The 17,783-nt window shown below is 36.6% G+C and overlaps 1 protein-coding gene across 1 annotated transcript in view; it reads right to left on the bottom strand.

Annotated features, from left to right (window-relative positions):
- The window catches only part of SVEP1 (sushi, von Willebrand factor type A, EGF and pentraxin domain containing 1), a 141,808-nt gene that overhangs the window by 67,772 nt on the left and 56,253 nt on the right, over positions 1-17,783 (bottom strand). Inside the window, exons 8-18 of the mRNA XM_036433048.2 lie at positions 16,397-16,515; positions 15,520-15,649; positions 11,850-11,957; positions 10,808-10,939; positions 9,591-9,785; positions 8,300-8,421; positions 7,795-7,903; positions 5,703-5,867; positions 4,653-4,886; positions 3,034-3,195; positions 1,278-1,439 (exon numbers count right to left, since the gene is read on the bottom strand). Of these exons, the coding sequence (XP_036288941.1) occupies positions 1,278-1,439; positions 3,034-3,195; positions 4,653-4,886; positions 5,703-5,867; positions 7,795-7,903; positions 8,300-8,421; positions 9,591-9,785; positions 10,808-10,939; positions 11,850-11,957; positions 15,520-15,649; positions 16,397-16,515 (1,638 nt within the window). The remainder of the gene's footprint in view (positions 1-1,277; positions 1,440-3,033; positions 3,196-4,652; positions 4,887-5,702; positions 5,868-7,794; positions 7,904-8,299; positions 8,422-9,590; positions 9,786-10,807; positions 10,940-11,849; positions 11,958-15,519; positions 15,650-16,396; positions 16,516-17,783) is intronic.

Raw genomic sequence — 17,783 nt, 5'->3', positions numbered from 1 at the left:
TTTAAAATATATTTTGTTGACTTTTTACAGAGAGAAAGGGAGAAGGATAGAGAGTTAGAAACATCGACGAGAGAAAACATCGATCAGCCACCATTTGCACCACCCGCCCCACTGGGGATGTGCCCGCAACCAAGGTACATGCCCTTGACCAGAATCCAACCTGGGACCCTTCAGTCTGCAGGCTGATGCTCTATCTACTGAGCCAAACCAGTTTCGGCACTTTTTAATTTTTAAATTGCAGACTGTAGGTTTTAAAATAAGGATGTTGAGAATGAGAAGAATAAACAATTTTTTAAAAAGTCACTTTGAACTTTTTAAAAAGGCATGCTTGTTTTGTTCCGAGGGAGGCCAAAACCTTTTTATTTTTAATCCAGTTCCATTGATTTTGCAAAGTAGTTGTAGTTTTTGGAATTTCTGGATATAGGCTAACCTTGACTTCATTTCTAGTTTTCACAGTCATCCTAAATTTTCATCTTTTATTTCTATTTTTGTCTTCAAGTTTTTACACTGCTGGAAATCCGTACTTGATATGGATGTTAAAACTATTTGAAAATTGAAACTCCAATCCTTTTTATTTATATTTAAACCAGGGACTCTTAACATGCTCTCCCTGGAACAAATAGAATCAGTTTCACTGCAGAACCAGTTAGAAATGCAGGCTCACACTAGACCCGCTAAATTAGAAACTTCGTCAATGAGCCCTCCATGCTAATACCTGAAAATCAAAATTAGTGTTGTACTCAACTTTTCTGGTTATTTTAGAATCACCTGGGGAATTTTTTTTTTTAAAAAAGAGAAAGAAAACCAGACAAATTAAATCAGAATGACGGAGGATAGAGATTGGACTTCAGTATTTTTAAAATACGGATGTAAATGTGCCGATATTTTCTGTGTAGCCAGAGTGGATAACTGCTCATGAAAATCTCCCCATTGCAGGGAATGAAATGCCATAATCCATAGAATGTATTTTTAGAGTTTCAAGGAACATTGGATAGGACTTCATTTTATAAAGGAGAAAACACAGTTCCTCACTGAGATGTATTTCTACCATCTCAGGAAGCCACACGTTTGTCACTGTTGAGTTTAGGGTCAAGTCTCATATTTCTTTGCATTCCTAACTGCACTAGCACAGTGCTTATACTGCCAGTGTTTATAGTTCATATTGGCTGGCTGGATAAAAGGGACAGTTATTTACATTCTTTTCATACAGTAGACCTTTGGTTTTGCATGGAACCTAGTAGGTTTGAAGAAATATCAATGTGTAAGGCTTTGATAACCTCCACAAGCAGAAATGTCCACGGCTCCTCTCTTCACAGTTGAAGTGTTTTTTGGACATGAGAGGCAGCTCCTGGCACCAACCGCTGGCTGATAACTGCCCAGTGGACACGATTCACAAGTCTCAAGCCCATTTGATGAGTAGGTGCCTTGTTTACAAAGAGCTAAAAAGGAAAAAGTAATATGGTTAATACCAATGACATTAAGCTGTAAAACACTAGCACTGTGGAGGCTAGGGTTTTCTTCATTTTAATCTACTGAGGACAGAATAAAGTACAGGAACTCCAGGCATACACAATGTATTTTAGTCTTCTTCATGCTTCGGTATACTAGTATTATAAGTTTTAACTCATTTCCAGTTACTTCCAGTATTACCCAGCACAGTGTTTGACATGCAGAAGGTGTCGATAAGTAGTTTTTGAGTGAAGTTCAAAATCTGTATCTCAGAAAGTCACTATTATGAGAACAAGTTGGAGTGGGGGTGGGGGAAGATTTGTTCTTGTACAAGTTCTCAGATTGTCCACTGCTCTCTTGAGTGACAGAAACAAAACCCCAAACTGGGCTAGAGCCCCATAACTAAGCTGGAACCTTTGTTGCTCTAGTTAAGAGCACCTCCTACCTATAGACACTACCTATATTGGAGGGCTGGAGGAGTAGAAAGTAGAAAATAGACTTAGCACCAGGCCCAGGGAGGTTAAGCAACATTCTAAAATTCATCGCAGTGGTTTTGTAGTAGAGGAGTCAGGGTTAGACTCCCTGACTCCATCCAGGTGCTGTCCTTTCCTTTTGCCCTTGTCCTGCACGTGACTCTCACTCTCAGGACTGCTAGCATGTTTCATGTACTTCCAGTCACCCAGCGCTGCTCTGGAGTTTATATTTGCCAGTGTTATCCACACCTGCACTTGTAAGAACAGCAAAGAGGCCCAATTTTCAAACTCCTTTTAGGTGTGTTTTACTATAACTTCAATTATGAAACAAAATGTCTCCTTAAAAATGTTCACTGAGAATAAAAGTAAATATTTTGAAAATATTGAACATCTTATTTAGTAGCAAGAATATATGCATATGTATCTGTAGTTATGAATTTCCAAGTAAAATGGAGAATGGATCCCATCAAGTCAAATGCCGTTCTAACAAGAAAAGCAACCTAATGATTGTTAAGTGTTATCTAAGTCCTTCCTACCAATTCAAGTGAGATTCAATTTAAAAAATCCAGGGTAGCTGATGAATGTGGATTGAAATTATTGATTTAGAGTGGAGTTTAATTTAGAGCAATAGAATGTTCCAAAAGAAAAGATGTATGGAAAACATTAAGGTAATCCTATATAATAAAAGGCTAATATGCTAAGTTTCCAATTGTTGGACTGTTCAACCAGTGACTATATTGTGCACTGGCCACCAGGGGGCAGATACAACCAATAGGTTAGCTTGCTGTTGGGGTCTGGATGATTAGGACTGGGCAAGACAGGCCAGATATGCATATGGAGCCCTCCAGTGGGGTCCCTCAGCCTGGCCTACACCTTCTTGCAATCTGGGGCCCCTCAGGAGAAGTCGGTTTTGGCCTGATCCCTGCAGGCCAGGCCAAGGGACCCCACTGGTGCATGAATCCGTGTACCAGGCCTCTAGTATTTTATAATTAAGAGAAAGAAAAATTAAAGCAACGGCTTTCAGTGATGCTCTTATTTAATCCTATTTGTCATTTAGATTCCATAACTGGAGACAAAATTCAGGCTTCTTCTGTTCAAAATGTGCCTCTACCTTTACATTCCAAGATGTTTCTTGAATGGAGATATTCAGTGTAAGTCCCATTTGGACAGAGTTTGCACTCAAGTTGCCCTTCTTCATCTTGATATGATCCCATCAAGCAGCTTTCACAGGCATACCGATTCAGAGAATAATAGGTTCCCACAGGGCATTTGACTAAAGAGAAAATAAACAAGAAACACTGAATATAGAAAACATCATGGGTGAGTTAAAGAGACCCTTCCTTGCCTCTGACTGTAAGAATTACTGCCAATGGAAGGAAAGTATGAGGCATCCACAGAGCCATGACCCCAAGGAAAAAGGCCAATTTTAGGACCTTCCTTCCTGGAAGATTTGATCTATTTGCCAGGCTTGGAGTGATTCTAAATTTCTGAGACCAAAGTAGAACATTGACCTTACTGAAAGGCTCCTAGCAAAATAAGTATTCTTATAGGGAGTACCTAGGTGATTCTGAGGTGTTAAAGTGTGTAAGAAATATCCTGGGAACTTAGTACAAATGCAGATTCTAAGGCCCTGCTCCCAAAGATCCAGAGGCATTAGTTCTGTGATGGAGCCCAAGTCACGATGCATTTCAACAAGTACTGCAGGTGATGCTGATACAGGTCATCTGAAGAGCTTATCAAGAAATGTGGAACTCTGCTCTTGGCAATTTCTGCTTTTTACTCACAAGGTGGCGGGGGAGGGGGGAGAACAGGTTCAGAATGACAATTTTAATGTGCTTTTATTGGGCCAAACTGATCTCACTATGGAAAACCCAACTGAGTTCTGGGAATAGCACTAAGAACTGTTGAGGAAGGTTTCCCAAGATCCCTCAACTGCTAAGAGATTAACAGAAGACTCATGTCATTTGACTCAGTTGAGTTTAAGGAGATTGGTTAGAGGAGATTCCACTATCTATAGATGGTGACTTATTTGGAAAACAGGCTGGAATTGATCCAGACTGTGGTAGTCTAGAACCAGGGTTAAAAGTTAATGGACTGGGGGGAAGAAGAATGGGGTGTGACTGCTTAATAGGTGTGGGGTCTACTTTGGGGATAATGAAAATGTTTGGAAATTATGAGAGAGGTGATGATTCAGCAACATTGTCAATGTACCACTGAGCTGTACACTTTAAAATGGTTAATTTTGTGCCATGTGCATTTGGCTACCCGAGTGGGAATCTTAGCGACGCCACCTGTTGTTTTAATGGGTTTAGACTTACTGGGCAGGTTCTTAGCCTCTCTGGCTTCAGTTTTGTCACCTGTAAAGTGTGCTTAATCATAATGGCACCTCTCAGAGCTGCTAAACAACATTAAACCTGCGAGGTTACTCCTGTTCAGGCAGCATAGAGAAGTGGTGAAAAACTATTATTATTACTGGAGCTGCTGCTGAAAGCTGTGAGGTCTAAAGATCTATGGATAAAACTGACATTTGAGTTCCTCATTAAAATAGTTTTCTTGTCCTAATCAATAGTGGTTAGTTAGACCTTTGAAACAAAATAGTAATAACAACCTCACAACAACAGCAAAACGTGTTTCCCTTCAATATCCCGTTATAGTTGTAAACTGCTCTACCTATATCATTTAACCCACTTTACACCAAATATTTTTGATTTTTGCAGGGAAAAGTCTTACCGCACATCCGCCCTCTGAGCACGGAGCCTGGTCTGCAGAAGAGGAAAGCCTTTTCTGTTTCTAAGGAATTGCTATCGGCTACAAGTATCTCAGATGCCAGCTGGAAGGAATACATGGGCTCCTTATTGAGGGTCATTTTCAAGTGATTTGTGATGGTCTCCAATGTGTTAATGAGCCGTCGCTGATTTTGCAATTCAATAGTGTCATTTCTTTCATCAGGTAAAGGCACACTAGCTAAGATAAAAAAACACAGAATAAAACATACATGCACATGGTGTTTCAGAAAGCCATTTGTAGTTAGTTTTTAATGGCATATTAAAAATCTTCCAGAAGGGTTTGGATGGGAACGGGGGAATAAGGACAATGATGTGAGACCATAATCAATAATAAAAAAAAAAATCTTCCAGGAAAAAAACTCAAACTCTACCACTACCTATAAAGCAACCAGTACATGGATAATATTAAGCACAATACGGTTTGTTTTAATCCTTCATTCCCATTCTGGATCTGAACCACCTTTGTGCAGAGTTCTTCATTACAGCATATTAAATTCCTATAAGCTCTTGCTTTTTAAAAGCATGCCGTTGTTCATCATGCCAAGATGAGAACAAAGCAGGGCGTTTGTTGCTGTCTGAATCATAACATACATCTGTGACACCGATTTGCAAAAATATCACAAGACTTAGGTGACCATGTTCTCCCTAATTTTCAGTTCCAGGATCATTTCCTGAAAATAACAAACAGAAGATTTGAAAAATAGGTCTGCAACTTGCCCTAGCCAGTGTGGTTCAGTTTGTTGGAGCGTTGTCTTGTCCACCAAAGGTCACGATTTAATTCCTAATCAGGGCTCATACCCAGGTTTTGGGTTATTGGTTTGATCCCTAGCTGGCAACCACTGATGGTTCTCTCTCTCTCTCTCTCTTCTCCCCTCCTCTCTCTCTAAAATCAATGAAAACAAATCCTAGGGTGAGGATTAAAAAAAGAATAGGTCTGCAACCAAGAATTTCACATAATATATTTTTTTCTCCCAAATGGACTGTTTGTCTTTACCTGTGATGTTAAAAGTTAACTTCACTTTGTGGTCAGTTAATGGGGCACTTCTTTTAATCCGTGAAGATCTAGCTTTGCCAGCACCTGCGGGTGTTTCTTGCACAGAGTCCAAAAAGTCGTCATAAGAGTAATCTAGCCGATTAGCTGCACCCCAACCACCTGGTCCTGGGTATTTGGGGCAGAAAAACAAATTATTTCTATAGTTGCATCTTTATCAGCATTCAGGTTCAAAGGTTAAGTCACAAGTCCAATGACCCTTGACCTCTGTTTAAATTACCCATATGCGGTAATCTGTGAGTATGCTTTTTTACCCACATATTTGCCAACTTGGATATTAGGATTCTTATTTGACTCTCTTAATCTGACAGGTCAAAAGTGGCATCTCATTTTAATTTGAATTTGAATTACATGATTATTATGAGGTTAAACCATTTTAATATATTTATGGGACATTTGACTTTCATACATTATGATTTATGAAGGTGTTGTTGTAAATACTATTGACCTTGTGACTATTGTAAAGACATTCAAGGAAAAAATCTTGTCTCTTAGGATCACTTGTACCTCTGTCTATGTTTGAATCTAGAAAACTGCCAGTTGGATCCCTCTTGGATAACAAATATCGCCCATCTTAAAGCTGATGCCTTCGTGTATATTACTGTATCTCACAACCTACCTCAACAATCTGGATGGGAAACCTGGTCACATGTGACAGAACAGGCATTACAATTCTACATGTGCTACTGCCAACTCCACTACCAATGCCACTTTATACTTTTCTATCTAAAACTGTAATGCCCAATATGTTCACTGTGAGTTGTACATATAGTTAAAAATGTAAAACAATGTGGACATTTAAATTATATTGAAGCATAATATTTAATGACATAAAAATGTCCTCAATATAATGTCAACTAAAAATTTGTGTTTATAACATAGAATGGGGATATATACACATACACATATGGTTATCAATATTAATATATGAATAGAATTATTTTTGGGATTGTGGATTATCTTGATTTCATTCTTTGTTTTTTAGCATTTTTGTTTTTGCAATAAACATATATGCACAAATAATATTTTTTAAATGTAAAAAGTGAAACCAATAGTCAACATCACTCTTAATGCTAAATTACTAATAACATTACAAAAATGATTAGCATCTGAAAGGAAAAGGATGTCTACTGTATGTGAATTATTACTGTCTCAAATAACTTTCTAAGCACTTCACTTGAACTTATTCATCTAATCTTTACAATGGCTCTGTGAGTTCAGTATTCTTATATCCCCATTTTAGAGGTGATGGGACTGAGGCACAGAATAGTTTGATAAATTGTTCAAGACCACACAGCTAGTAGGTGGTAGACCCAGGTTCTGGATCCAAGTAGTAGGTCATAAAGTCCATGTACTTAAATTGACCATGACACTATTTTGTTATCACTTAGAGAAAACTTACTCTGAAAGTTCTGGACAGTTTTAATAAAAAAAGAAGAGAAAGTATTAGAGAGGACAATGATTTTGCTAATCAAGAGACAAAAAATCACAAGTTATACTTTGGAATTACATTAACAAAAGTTATTTGACAATTATATTTCAATAAAAAAATGAGAGGAATAAACTGTTCAGAGCCCACCTGAAGTAAACATCAAAAATCCACTTAATGGTATATTAGACTTGAATGGATTGAATATTAACATATTCTAAGTGAGGAATTTGAACTTTTCACAAGTGTAACTATTTAAAATTAAATTTGTAATTTAAATTGAATGCCATATGAAAAATGCTGTTAGAACTCTGTAACTATTACCCTCTTCTAAGGCATAATATCAATATTTGAATGTGACTTAGTTTTCTTAGTTTTTATCATCTTGGAGAGTTTTGGCTAAGAGTTTGGAATAATTTATTTGATCTACCCTAAAATTTAATCTACCTCTAAAAATCACAAAGCACAGTAGCACATTATCCAAGCATGTAAGAATACCTCGAATAAATTAAAGATCATTTTTCTAGTTTGCCCTACTCTTCTGAAATTATTTTCTTATTTTGCAAATCAGTCTTGCAAACTACCAACACTAAATCATTTAATTACCAATTGCAAAGCCATTTTCATAATCATAATTATATTCCAGGCAGTATTTTTTGGTCAGGTCCTCTAGTCTGCAGTCAATGTCGTCAGCGTCACTACAAAATGATGGGACCTGCAAGTAAAAAATGAGAGGAGAAAAAGCAAGTCACGTCTCCGTGTGCTTTGGCCTACACGTCTCCGTCAGTAGGAGAGAGGGGGCTTGGAGTTCCACGTGTTCTCCCAAAGACTCCTGACCCTCCTGTAACTCCCTGTTATAATAACACCAGGATTATTCTCATGCCTCTTCTAAAAATTCAAAACTTTAAAATACAAATTTACTTATAATTCACTGCAGAAGTGCAAAACCTATGAATACCGTAATTCTAAATATTAAGAACAAGTTTGGCTCACAAAGCAGAGGCAAATCATCAGGACAAGACATTGCTGCTGCAGGTGACCCAGGGGGCTCTGAAAAGCTCAACAGTGTCCTTTGAAACATCGCAAACGAGAGAGGAGGACTCTGACATACCATTTTCCCCAGGGTCGTTTCAAATGCTTCTGAAAACTTTTTCAACAGCTCCGTGTCATCACAACGAGTTGCTTTGTACAGCATCTCAAAGGACTTGAACCCATGATTTGCAAAACGTTTTACTGGAGAATGTTGGGGAAAACAGCTTCAGTTGGTTAGTGTTTTCAAAACAGAGATTTAACTTTCCCTGGAACAACTCTAACTTAGTATTGTAACTTTAACATGCGGATTGTTATAAAAACAAGAGACGAGTGTTAAGAAAAGTTTTTAGGTATTAATTAATCCCTGAAAACCAAGTACAAGCCAAATAAGCACTGTACCTAGTTACCAGGTGATGAATTTGCTTTGATAAATTATTCTTTATCTTCCTATCATTTAAGAAAAACAATAAATAAAAATTGTTGTCATTATATTCCTGGGGAAAATCATGGCTGGATCAAAGGTATTCTATTCCATATTTATTTAAATGTACAACATATATGTTTATATTTCCAACCTCTAGACATTTAAAAATTTTCTGAATATTATGCAAAATTACCTTTGTTGACAGTGTAATTTTACAGTGACAAATTTGTCTTTTGGAGAAATTAGACTCAGCAAGATGCCTCAAAATATTCTGAGATAAGGCCTCCTAATAGTATCATCATTAAAATCCTACCTCTGAGAGTCTATGGTAAAGGCAAGTGATACTGCTTCTACTTAATTCTCAAATTTGGGGAAAAAACAGCTCAATTAAGCAGCTTTTACTCTTTTTCTAGGACATTTAAACTCCATCTATGGTACTGGATCAAATATCCACTCCAGATAATGTTATTTGCACCAAAGATATTCGATTGGCTGTTCTTATAACAATACATATTTAAGATTATCTAAATCTAAATCTAAATCAGAGCTAAGGAATATACGACTGATCTCCCTCAATCCATCACAGATCCTGGATTTTTAAATGTTCTCTCTCCCACAGTCTATAAGGTTATACTTCACGTTCAATTTCACAAGTCAAGAACAATATGCTGACAAGTCTCTGCAAATATTTCTGGTAAATAACAAGGAGAGGGTCCATACGGTTTTGTAAACTGAATCTTGTCCTGTAGCAGAACTCTGAATATTTTAAATGGATGGATGAATGAACATTTATCCACAAACATATCAAATTCATGGCACCACTTTCTACACACAAAACCTAATCCCTAAAATTAGGGCAATCTCCCTCTTTAAATGCATAGAAATCTACACAATCAGCAGGCAGACACACATACTATAGGAATCCAGAAAAACAATAAACACTTACTAGCACAGTCTGGCCATTCAGTGGAATACGGTGGTTTCCAGATACCATCTTCATAAGCACAATAATACTTCTCCATAGACCCTTCTGTGAAATCATAGCCCTCCAGGCAACTTAATGTGCAGTTAACTCCAGCACTATCTTGAGTACATATGAAATCCCCATTTACAGGGGTAAATGGAATTTCACAGGGAGAACCTGTATAAAAATACATTATTCATATACAGTGATATAAGAAAAATAAATCAAATTCCAGGAGTCTGAGTTGAATTATTAGAAAGATTCCTCCTGTCCACCATATTCCTAGAATGACTTTCAATCACAAAGCCTTAGCGTGGGATTGTAGCAATGCTTGCTTTTTCTAAATATATTTTTATTGATTTCAGAGAAGAAGGAAAAGGGAGAAAGAGATAAAAACAAAAAATGAGAAGAATAATTGATCAGCTGCTTCTTGCATGCCCCCTGCTGGGGATCGAACCAGCAACTCGGGCACATGCCCTGTCCAGAATCGGATGCCTTAATTTAATGGCTTTCTGCTTCATAGGTCAGCACTCAACTATTGATCCATGCCAAATTAGCACAATGCTTACCTTTTAATCCCTAGGTAGACACAGTTGAAAAACTGTAATTAAAGGTTGTGCATATTTTACAAAAAGTATTTCTGATTTGGGATGATTATTTCTGGCATTCTTTAGTAAAAATGAAAACAACATTATGTAGCAAATACATTTTCAGAATCTGTCTCCTCAAGCATTCAAAATAAGATCATGACAGTACTTTGTACCTTTAGAGAAAATGTTAATAAAATGTTAATTAAAGATCACCCTGGAAGAAAATATTTTTATTTATCATGAAGTAATAATAATTAGAAACCTAAATCTGTCAGTATTCTAACTTTAAAAATCTGTTGCTCAGAGCCCGGCCAGCGAGAGTGTCAACCCATGAACCAAGAGGTTCCTGGTTCATTTCCCAATCAGTGTACATGGGTTGCAGGCTTGATCCTCGGTTGGGTGGGGGGAGGTGGAGTGCAGGATGCAGCCAATAGATGTCTCTCTCTGATCAATGTTTCTATTTCTCTATCCTTCTCCCTTTCATTCTCTCTAAAAATCAATAAAAACATATTTTTAAAAAATCTATTGCTCGTAGCCTATTTTGTTTCACAACAGCAATTATACATATCAAATGTCACCTAGATTTTTGGAGATTTAGGAATAGCATACCTTTTATGACAATGTGAATGTCACATGTTCTCTTATTGCCTGAGGGGTCAGTGGCTGTATACTGTACCACAGTCTCTCCTTGAGGAAAGAGGTCTCCTGGTGTATGACTTCTGGTGATGACCAACACAGCCCCTGGAAGGGAGAGAAGGACCCGATTTGGGGGTTACTGGTCTGCACTCACTTCACTGGCCACCTTATTTTACTTTTCAGTTTCTGATTTTTAGAGAGAGTGGAAGGGTGAGGGATAGAGAGATTGAACCAACTGGGCATTCAATTTATGTTGATTTGATGAGTAGTAGAAATTAAAAGATATAATATCCATATCATAACATAGGAACAGCAGACTCAAAAACCTCATTAAGTTAAGGCATTCTTGCTTAATAAATTATTTTCCTTGAATAGGTCTATCTGAATATGGGAAATTTTAATTTGCATTTTTAATATTGTTTACTAGATTATACTGAAATCTTAAAAGGGAAATGTAATTGTACTTACCCATTTTTTGGCTTTCCTGTCATCATCTATAATTTTTTTTGTAAAATGTTTAAGATATAAATATGAATAGCATCCCACTCAAGATACCAATACAATGTGTAGTTTGTGCCTTCAGGACAAAGTAAATTTAAAGACTGAGTAAATTTATTAAATCTCCCTTCAAGTACAACACCTAGGACAAGTTGATAAATGTCCATTGTATACTGAAGGAAGGGAAACTCCATAGGTATGTTAGATTAGTAATGTTAAATTATTATATACACAGGGGTGGGCAAAAGTAGATTTACAATTGCACTGTGACCTTCTTTTGAGCTAAAAACACTTTTGTAATGATCATATTCTGCATGTAGGTTTCCACACAAACAACTGTAAACCTACTTTTGCCAACATTTGTAATTGTCCTAGCATTAAAACCCATTACTTACATAATTATTCAGTCCACTTAGATATAATTTACTTTTCATTTCTCTTTCGTGTTTTCTGAAAGCCATTAAAAATAAAATATGTCAGTGTTACCATACTGAGAAGAAAATGTCTATGTTCTCACCAGAGTTGTCTGAGAACTGAGGCTCATCCCAGGTTGCAGAATGCTGCTTCTCGGAGATCTGGATGGGAGGCGGGGATCTGCACCTGTCTATGCTAGGTGGCTCCACATCTAAAAGACATGAAATCAGAGGAAGAAGTCACAGTTGCCATTAAAAAATGGTGAGGGGGGTTGTCAGAGAGAACTGATGTCTGCTCGTGTTGGCAAAGAACCCTGATCTTGTTCAACACAAGGATGACCATGGGGCCCCCTTCCTCATGACGCAGGCTTTATTCCCTGGTCTCAACATTAAAAGAAAAAGCTGATTCTTGCACACTGCCCTCTGCCTGCTGAAGAAGAAATTCCATGAGCACAGTGGTATGAAAGGTAATACAGAGGTGGTGGGCATTTAATTAGTGTGTCCCACCAGCAATAGCTAAGCTGATATAGCTGACAGTGATAAGAACCTTCCCAGATAAGCAGGAGAGAAATGACCAATCTTAGTCATTGCCCTCTCTCCCAGGATCCTCCTCTTATCGGGAGGGGCAAGATAGGCTAAAGGTAAGGAACACTGGGTAGAAAGATCTGAGTCATGTTTCAGAATATGCAAGATGTGAGGAATTGATATTGCTGAAATGCAAGGAAATTATGTCCAAAGCTGGGACACTGGGGTCTAAGAGTTCTAAGGTTGATAAATTCTAGATAAAGACAAATAACAGGGTGTGGTGTGGACATGGAAGTCAGGTGCTACAGTGGAGAGGGGTGAAAGACAGTGTAGAAGTTCAAGAACTACGAATAGGTGTTGCTGAGCATTGTAACCTACATTGAAAGAGTAGTTTGAGGTGGCCTGGGTGAGCCAGGTTTCAAAGCTCTGATTGGATGTGGTAGGATTTTTAGGATACCAGTAAAGAACAAAGAAGGAGCATGGAAGGTAATTTTAATTATTTTACACATTTGAAATGTTCTTATATCCATAATCACATGTCTTTGAGAAAGACTATTATAGGCATCAAGTTTCTATAATATATGAAAACACATACTCTAAAATTAAATGAGCTACACCTGTGAGAACATATAGATATCTGTTTTAAGTTAAGTCTTATAAGTAAATGTCAATTTTTCTCTTTTTTTCATGCTTGCCGTTTCATCAGTGCTGTGCCTTTGGGTTACTACCCTCCTGGGCTGTAAACTTTGGTAATCAGAGATGGAGTCTCTTTTGCACATGGTTAGGTCGCCATAGAACTTGGCCCATAATCAGTGCTCAGAAAACATTGTTGAATGAAGAAAAGAGTAAAGGAATGCTCACAGGAAGTCAGTGTATTTTAAGGTTGTTGAATCAAGTCAATTCATAGTTCCTTTGAAAAATTTGGCAGTATTTATTATTTTCCCAAAGAAATTGCACATTGACATTTACAAGATTTTCTAAAATCTGATTTTAGCCACACATTTTGAAGTTGAATCAGAGGTACAAGATTCTTGCAGTCAAACTAGTAAAATACTGTCAAAAGAAGGGGAGGTATATCAGATGCACTGTCTCCAAAGAGAGAGGCAACTTCCTAAGCAAGTGAGGAAACTGTGGAACATAAAGCAAAAACAATCCTGCTTCTTCTCTTTTATCAGCAAGATACCAGCACCCTGTCAACTGAGGTAAACAAGAACAGGCAGCTTTGGAATATCTTCTCTCTGACTCTGTCTCTCTGTCTTTTTCCCTTAGCCTCCCCCTCCTTCTCCCTCTTTCTCAATCCCTTTCTTTCTCCTGCTTCTTCTTCCTTCCCATTTTCTCTCTCTCTCTTTCTAATTTGAAAATTCAGCTAGTGTCTAGCTAGACACTTGAGTTACACATTTTACCTTTCAACATGCTTACTCTGTTGTGAAAAATTAAAACTTCACAAACTCTTGAACCACATATCCAATATATTTTCTATGTTTCTGCTAAAGTTCATGTTGAAAACATTGAAAAAACAATTAAGAAAACTACTATGAATAAGAAAACTACTAATAAATAAGACTGAGTTTTACTTAAGTCTTTTTATCAGCTTTTGCCAAAAACTTATAATTCCGAGAGTAAAAAGCCAGTTTGATATACATTAGTTATTTAAAAAACTATGTAGAATTCTTAAAATAAAATGAGTTTAATGTATTGAGCTTTAAAATAAACACATTAAAATATATCAGAGACAAATGTCACAAAATGTTAATATTTATATAGCACTTAATGTGTTAGGCACTAGTTCAAGGAATTTATATAGCTTAACTAATTAAAAGCCTCATTATGTCTCTATGAGGTAATATATTTATTAATTATATTTTTTGGATAAGGAAACTGAGGCACAGAGATGTGACTGGTCACATTGCCTTTAAGTGGCGAAGCTGGATATGGAGTCAAACAGTTTGGGTTCAGAGTCTATGGTCTTGACCATTATAGATGGCTAACCATCCTACTTCTCCATGTAGTAAGTCTTAGTATTCAGTAGCTATTGAATATCAACCAAATTAAATGAAGGCACAATGACCAATTGGGTAATAAAACAGTAAGCCAGGCCAAAAAATAAAAATAAAAAAGAAGGACTGATCTAGAGTAGTGGTTGGGAGAATACAAGAGACTGGGAGAGATTTCAAAGATATTAAGTAGATGAAACCAGTAGATGAAAAGTTACTGGGTGCTGGTGATGGAAGAAGAAGAGTTGAAGATGACTTCCAGATGTCTGCTTGGTGGCCAGTTATTGGTTGTACCATTTTCTGAGTTGAGAAATATGTTTGGGTGAATTAGAATTGCTTGTGGGACATCCACAGTAGGCAGTTTTATTTTTGTTTTGTTTTGTTTTTATTTTTTTAAAAAGAGGAAGGGAGAGGGATAGAGAGTTAGAAACATCAATGAGAGAGAAACATCAATCAGCTGCCTCCTGCACGCCCTCCACTGGGTATGTGCCTGAAACATGTCCCTGACCGAAATCAAACCCAGGACCCCTGAGTCCACAGGCCGGCGCTCTATCCACTGAGCCAAAATGGTTAGGGCCACAGTAGGCAGTTTTATATAGTGATTTGTATTTCAGAAAAAAAGATCTGATCTAGAGATAGAAATCTGGGAGTTGTCAGTTAACAAAGTCACCAGGAAAACTACAAAGAGAAAGACAAGAGAACCAAGGCTGGAATCCTGGGGATATTAAACATTTGGGAGTTGTTCTGAGGAAGAGAAGCCCAGGAAAACAATAAAGAAGGGTGAATGAGAAAAAACTTGGGAAAAACAGAAAATACTGGTGTCAGAGAAGCTGGAAAGAGACAGTTTTAATAAGGAGAATATGGTTCATAATGTAAAATCTAATGAAAGATTATGTAAAATAAGAACTAAAAAGTACGTGATAGGAATGACTTTAAAGATCATTGGTGACCTTGATGAGAGTAGCTTATATGAGTGAAGGAGAATGAAGCCAGACTTGAGTGACTTTGAGAATAAATGGCAGTTAAGTCAAAAGAGATGACAACCATTGGGAACTTTTGAAAATGCTTGGGTGGGAGGAAATCAAAGGGAAACAGTGATAGTTAAATAGTATGTATGTTTCAAAAGGGTGGCTTGAGCAGTTTTTAATGCCAGTAGGAAGAATTAATATAAAAGAAATTGTTGAAGCCAAAGAAGCAAAGTCCTAGAGGAACTGGGTTATTTTCACAAACTGACCCAAGTAATTTGAAGACTTACCAATGACCTTGATATGGAAAGTGCAGCTGGCTTGGTTGCTGGATGGGTCAATTGCCGTGTACGTGATAGCAACTTCTCCAATTGGGAAAAGGTAAGGTGGGGTAAAAGCTGGATGAACATGGATTGACAGCTTTTGGAGATAATATTTTGAAATTTAAAGTTAGTATCAACAGTACATTTATTCTTTGTTATTTATACACTATTTGTAAAGTTTAATATGACACAATATTTATTCTTCGTTATTTATTCTTTGTTATTTATACACTATTTGTAAAGTTTAATATGACACAATATTTCACAAATAGGGAAAAGGAAAACAAAACAAAACCAGGCACAGCCTTTCCATGTATTTCTTTCCAGACTATTCTATTTGCATAGTGTGTAACACTGGCATAATATGAAATGTTTCTTGTTTTTTAAACGTATCTTAAAACACCTTTTATGCTGTTGCCTAATCTTTAGAACTTAAGATGATTTAACTGTAACCATAATGTTCTGTAGAATAAATATATAATTTAAGCAAAATCTATTGAAAGACACTTAAATTGCTCCTGAATTTTACTTCTGTAAACAGCACTGGAATGAACAGTTTTTCCATAAAGAATTTAAAAATATTTTTTATGTCCTTATAATAAATTTCCAGGGAAGGGATTATGAACCTCAAAGTTACTAACATTTAATGTAGCTACTACAAAATTTATTTCCCAAAGCATAGTACTAATTTGCATTCTCGCTGCCAATATTTGATAGTATCAATGTGTATATGTATAGAGAGAGAATGCTATCATTAGAGTATTAGTAAATCTTCAACATCACACACATTTATAGTTATTTAGAGTTCATTTGAAAAGGATGCACATGTTTGCATAAACTTCACCTTTTCCCCAGAGTTGTCTTTAGCTGTTGGGATTTGCCAGGTGATATTAGCAGAGTCTTGCTGTTCCTGCGTCTTAGCCTCTATATCCAGAGGACAGTTGATTTGAGGAGCCTCCACATCTAACTCAGAAAATACACAAATCAATTAATATGTTAAGGAAGTCTACATCACTTAAGAATTAGGTAAGAATGTATTAATACTTTGTGTCTTGTCATTTCCATATTGATTCTTGATTGATTTGAAATGCGCAACTGCCTTCAGGATAATTGATCTCAGCATAGCTTCCTAGGACTTTCAAGAGCTAGTACCTGCTGACAGCCTTGCCTTCATAGATCCCCTAGTGGAACTCACTCTCCACATGAATACTTTCAGTCCCGTGAAAGCTCAATGGTCTTTCTGGAACCTTTGCCTCTGTTCTTTTATTTACCTGAATCAATACCCCCTTCTCCCTTTACCTAGGTAACTACTACTGTCCTTTAATTCTCAGCTTGGACACAAGTTCCTCAGAAAGCTCTCTCTGACTCCCCTGGTCCATTTTAGGTGCTCACTCAAATTCCCACAACTCTCTGTCCTTCCTAACCACAAAATTCATCATGCCAGTTTGAAGTGGAATTGTCTCCCCCAAAAGAAATTAAGGACTTTGAATATCAGGGTATCTCTTGTCGCATTGTGCTATATATCTGACATAGAATAGGACCTTGATAAATATTTTTTTAATGAAATAAATAAACAGAAAAATGAATGCTGACTGGCAGGAAGGAACTACACTTTATGACAAGGGCTGTCAAGTAGGATGAATTAATGAGAAAAGGTACTGTCAAAACAAACAACAAATTACAGTCAATGAAATTTTTTGTAGTGTGAAACTTTGCAGTACAAACACTGAATTAGAAGTGGTAACATTATACATATCCACATTAGTTACTGTAGAACTAAGATATATATATATATATATATATATATATATATAAAATATCCCCTCATTTGAAGTTACATTAAATTAGGTCTTCTGTAACTTGCAGTGGGATACATATATCTAAATTGATTTAATTAATCTTCTTGTTTCTTTGCAATTTTATTCAATTTATATTTTTTCCAATCATTATTTGATAATTTCCCCTCACAAATATATATTAACATATTGCCTCTGAAAATTTGAAAAAGTATTTGACTTTTCATTCATACTTGAATAACAGTTGACTGGATTTGGACTTTAAAGTTTACAGCTATTTCTCTCTCCATATTCATTGAACATTGCTACATTTCCTTCTGGCATTTAGAGTTCTAAAAGAGGAGCGAGTCTGATTCTTCTTTCTTTTGCTCAATTTCTCTTCTCACTGGAAACTTATTTATTTAATATTTTATCATTAACTTTGGATCTAAGAAA

Source organism: Pipistrellus kuhlii, unplaced genomic scaffold, assembly GCF_014108245.1.
Source record: "Pipistrellus kuhlii isolate mPipKuh1 unplaced genomic scaffold, mPipKuh1.p scaffold_m20_p_12, whole genome shotgun sequence".
Classification (NCBI taxonomy): domain Eukaryota; kingdom Metazoa; phylum Chordata; class Mammalia; order Chiroptera; family Vespertilionidae; genus Pipistrellus; species Pipistrellus kuhlii.
The sequence above is the reverse complement of the archived record's forward strand: the minus strand, read 5'-3'. Positions and strand labels throughout refer to the sequence as shown.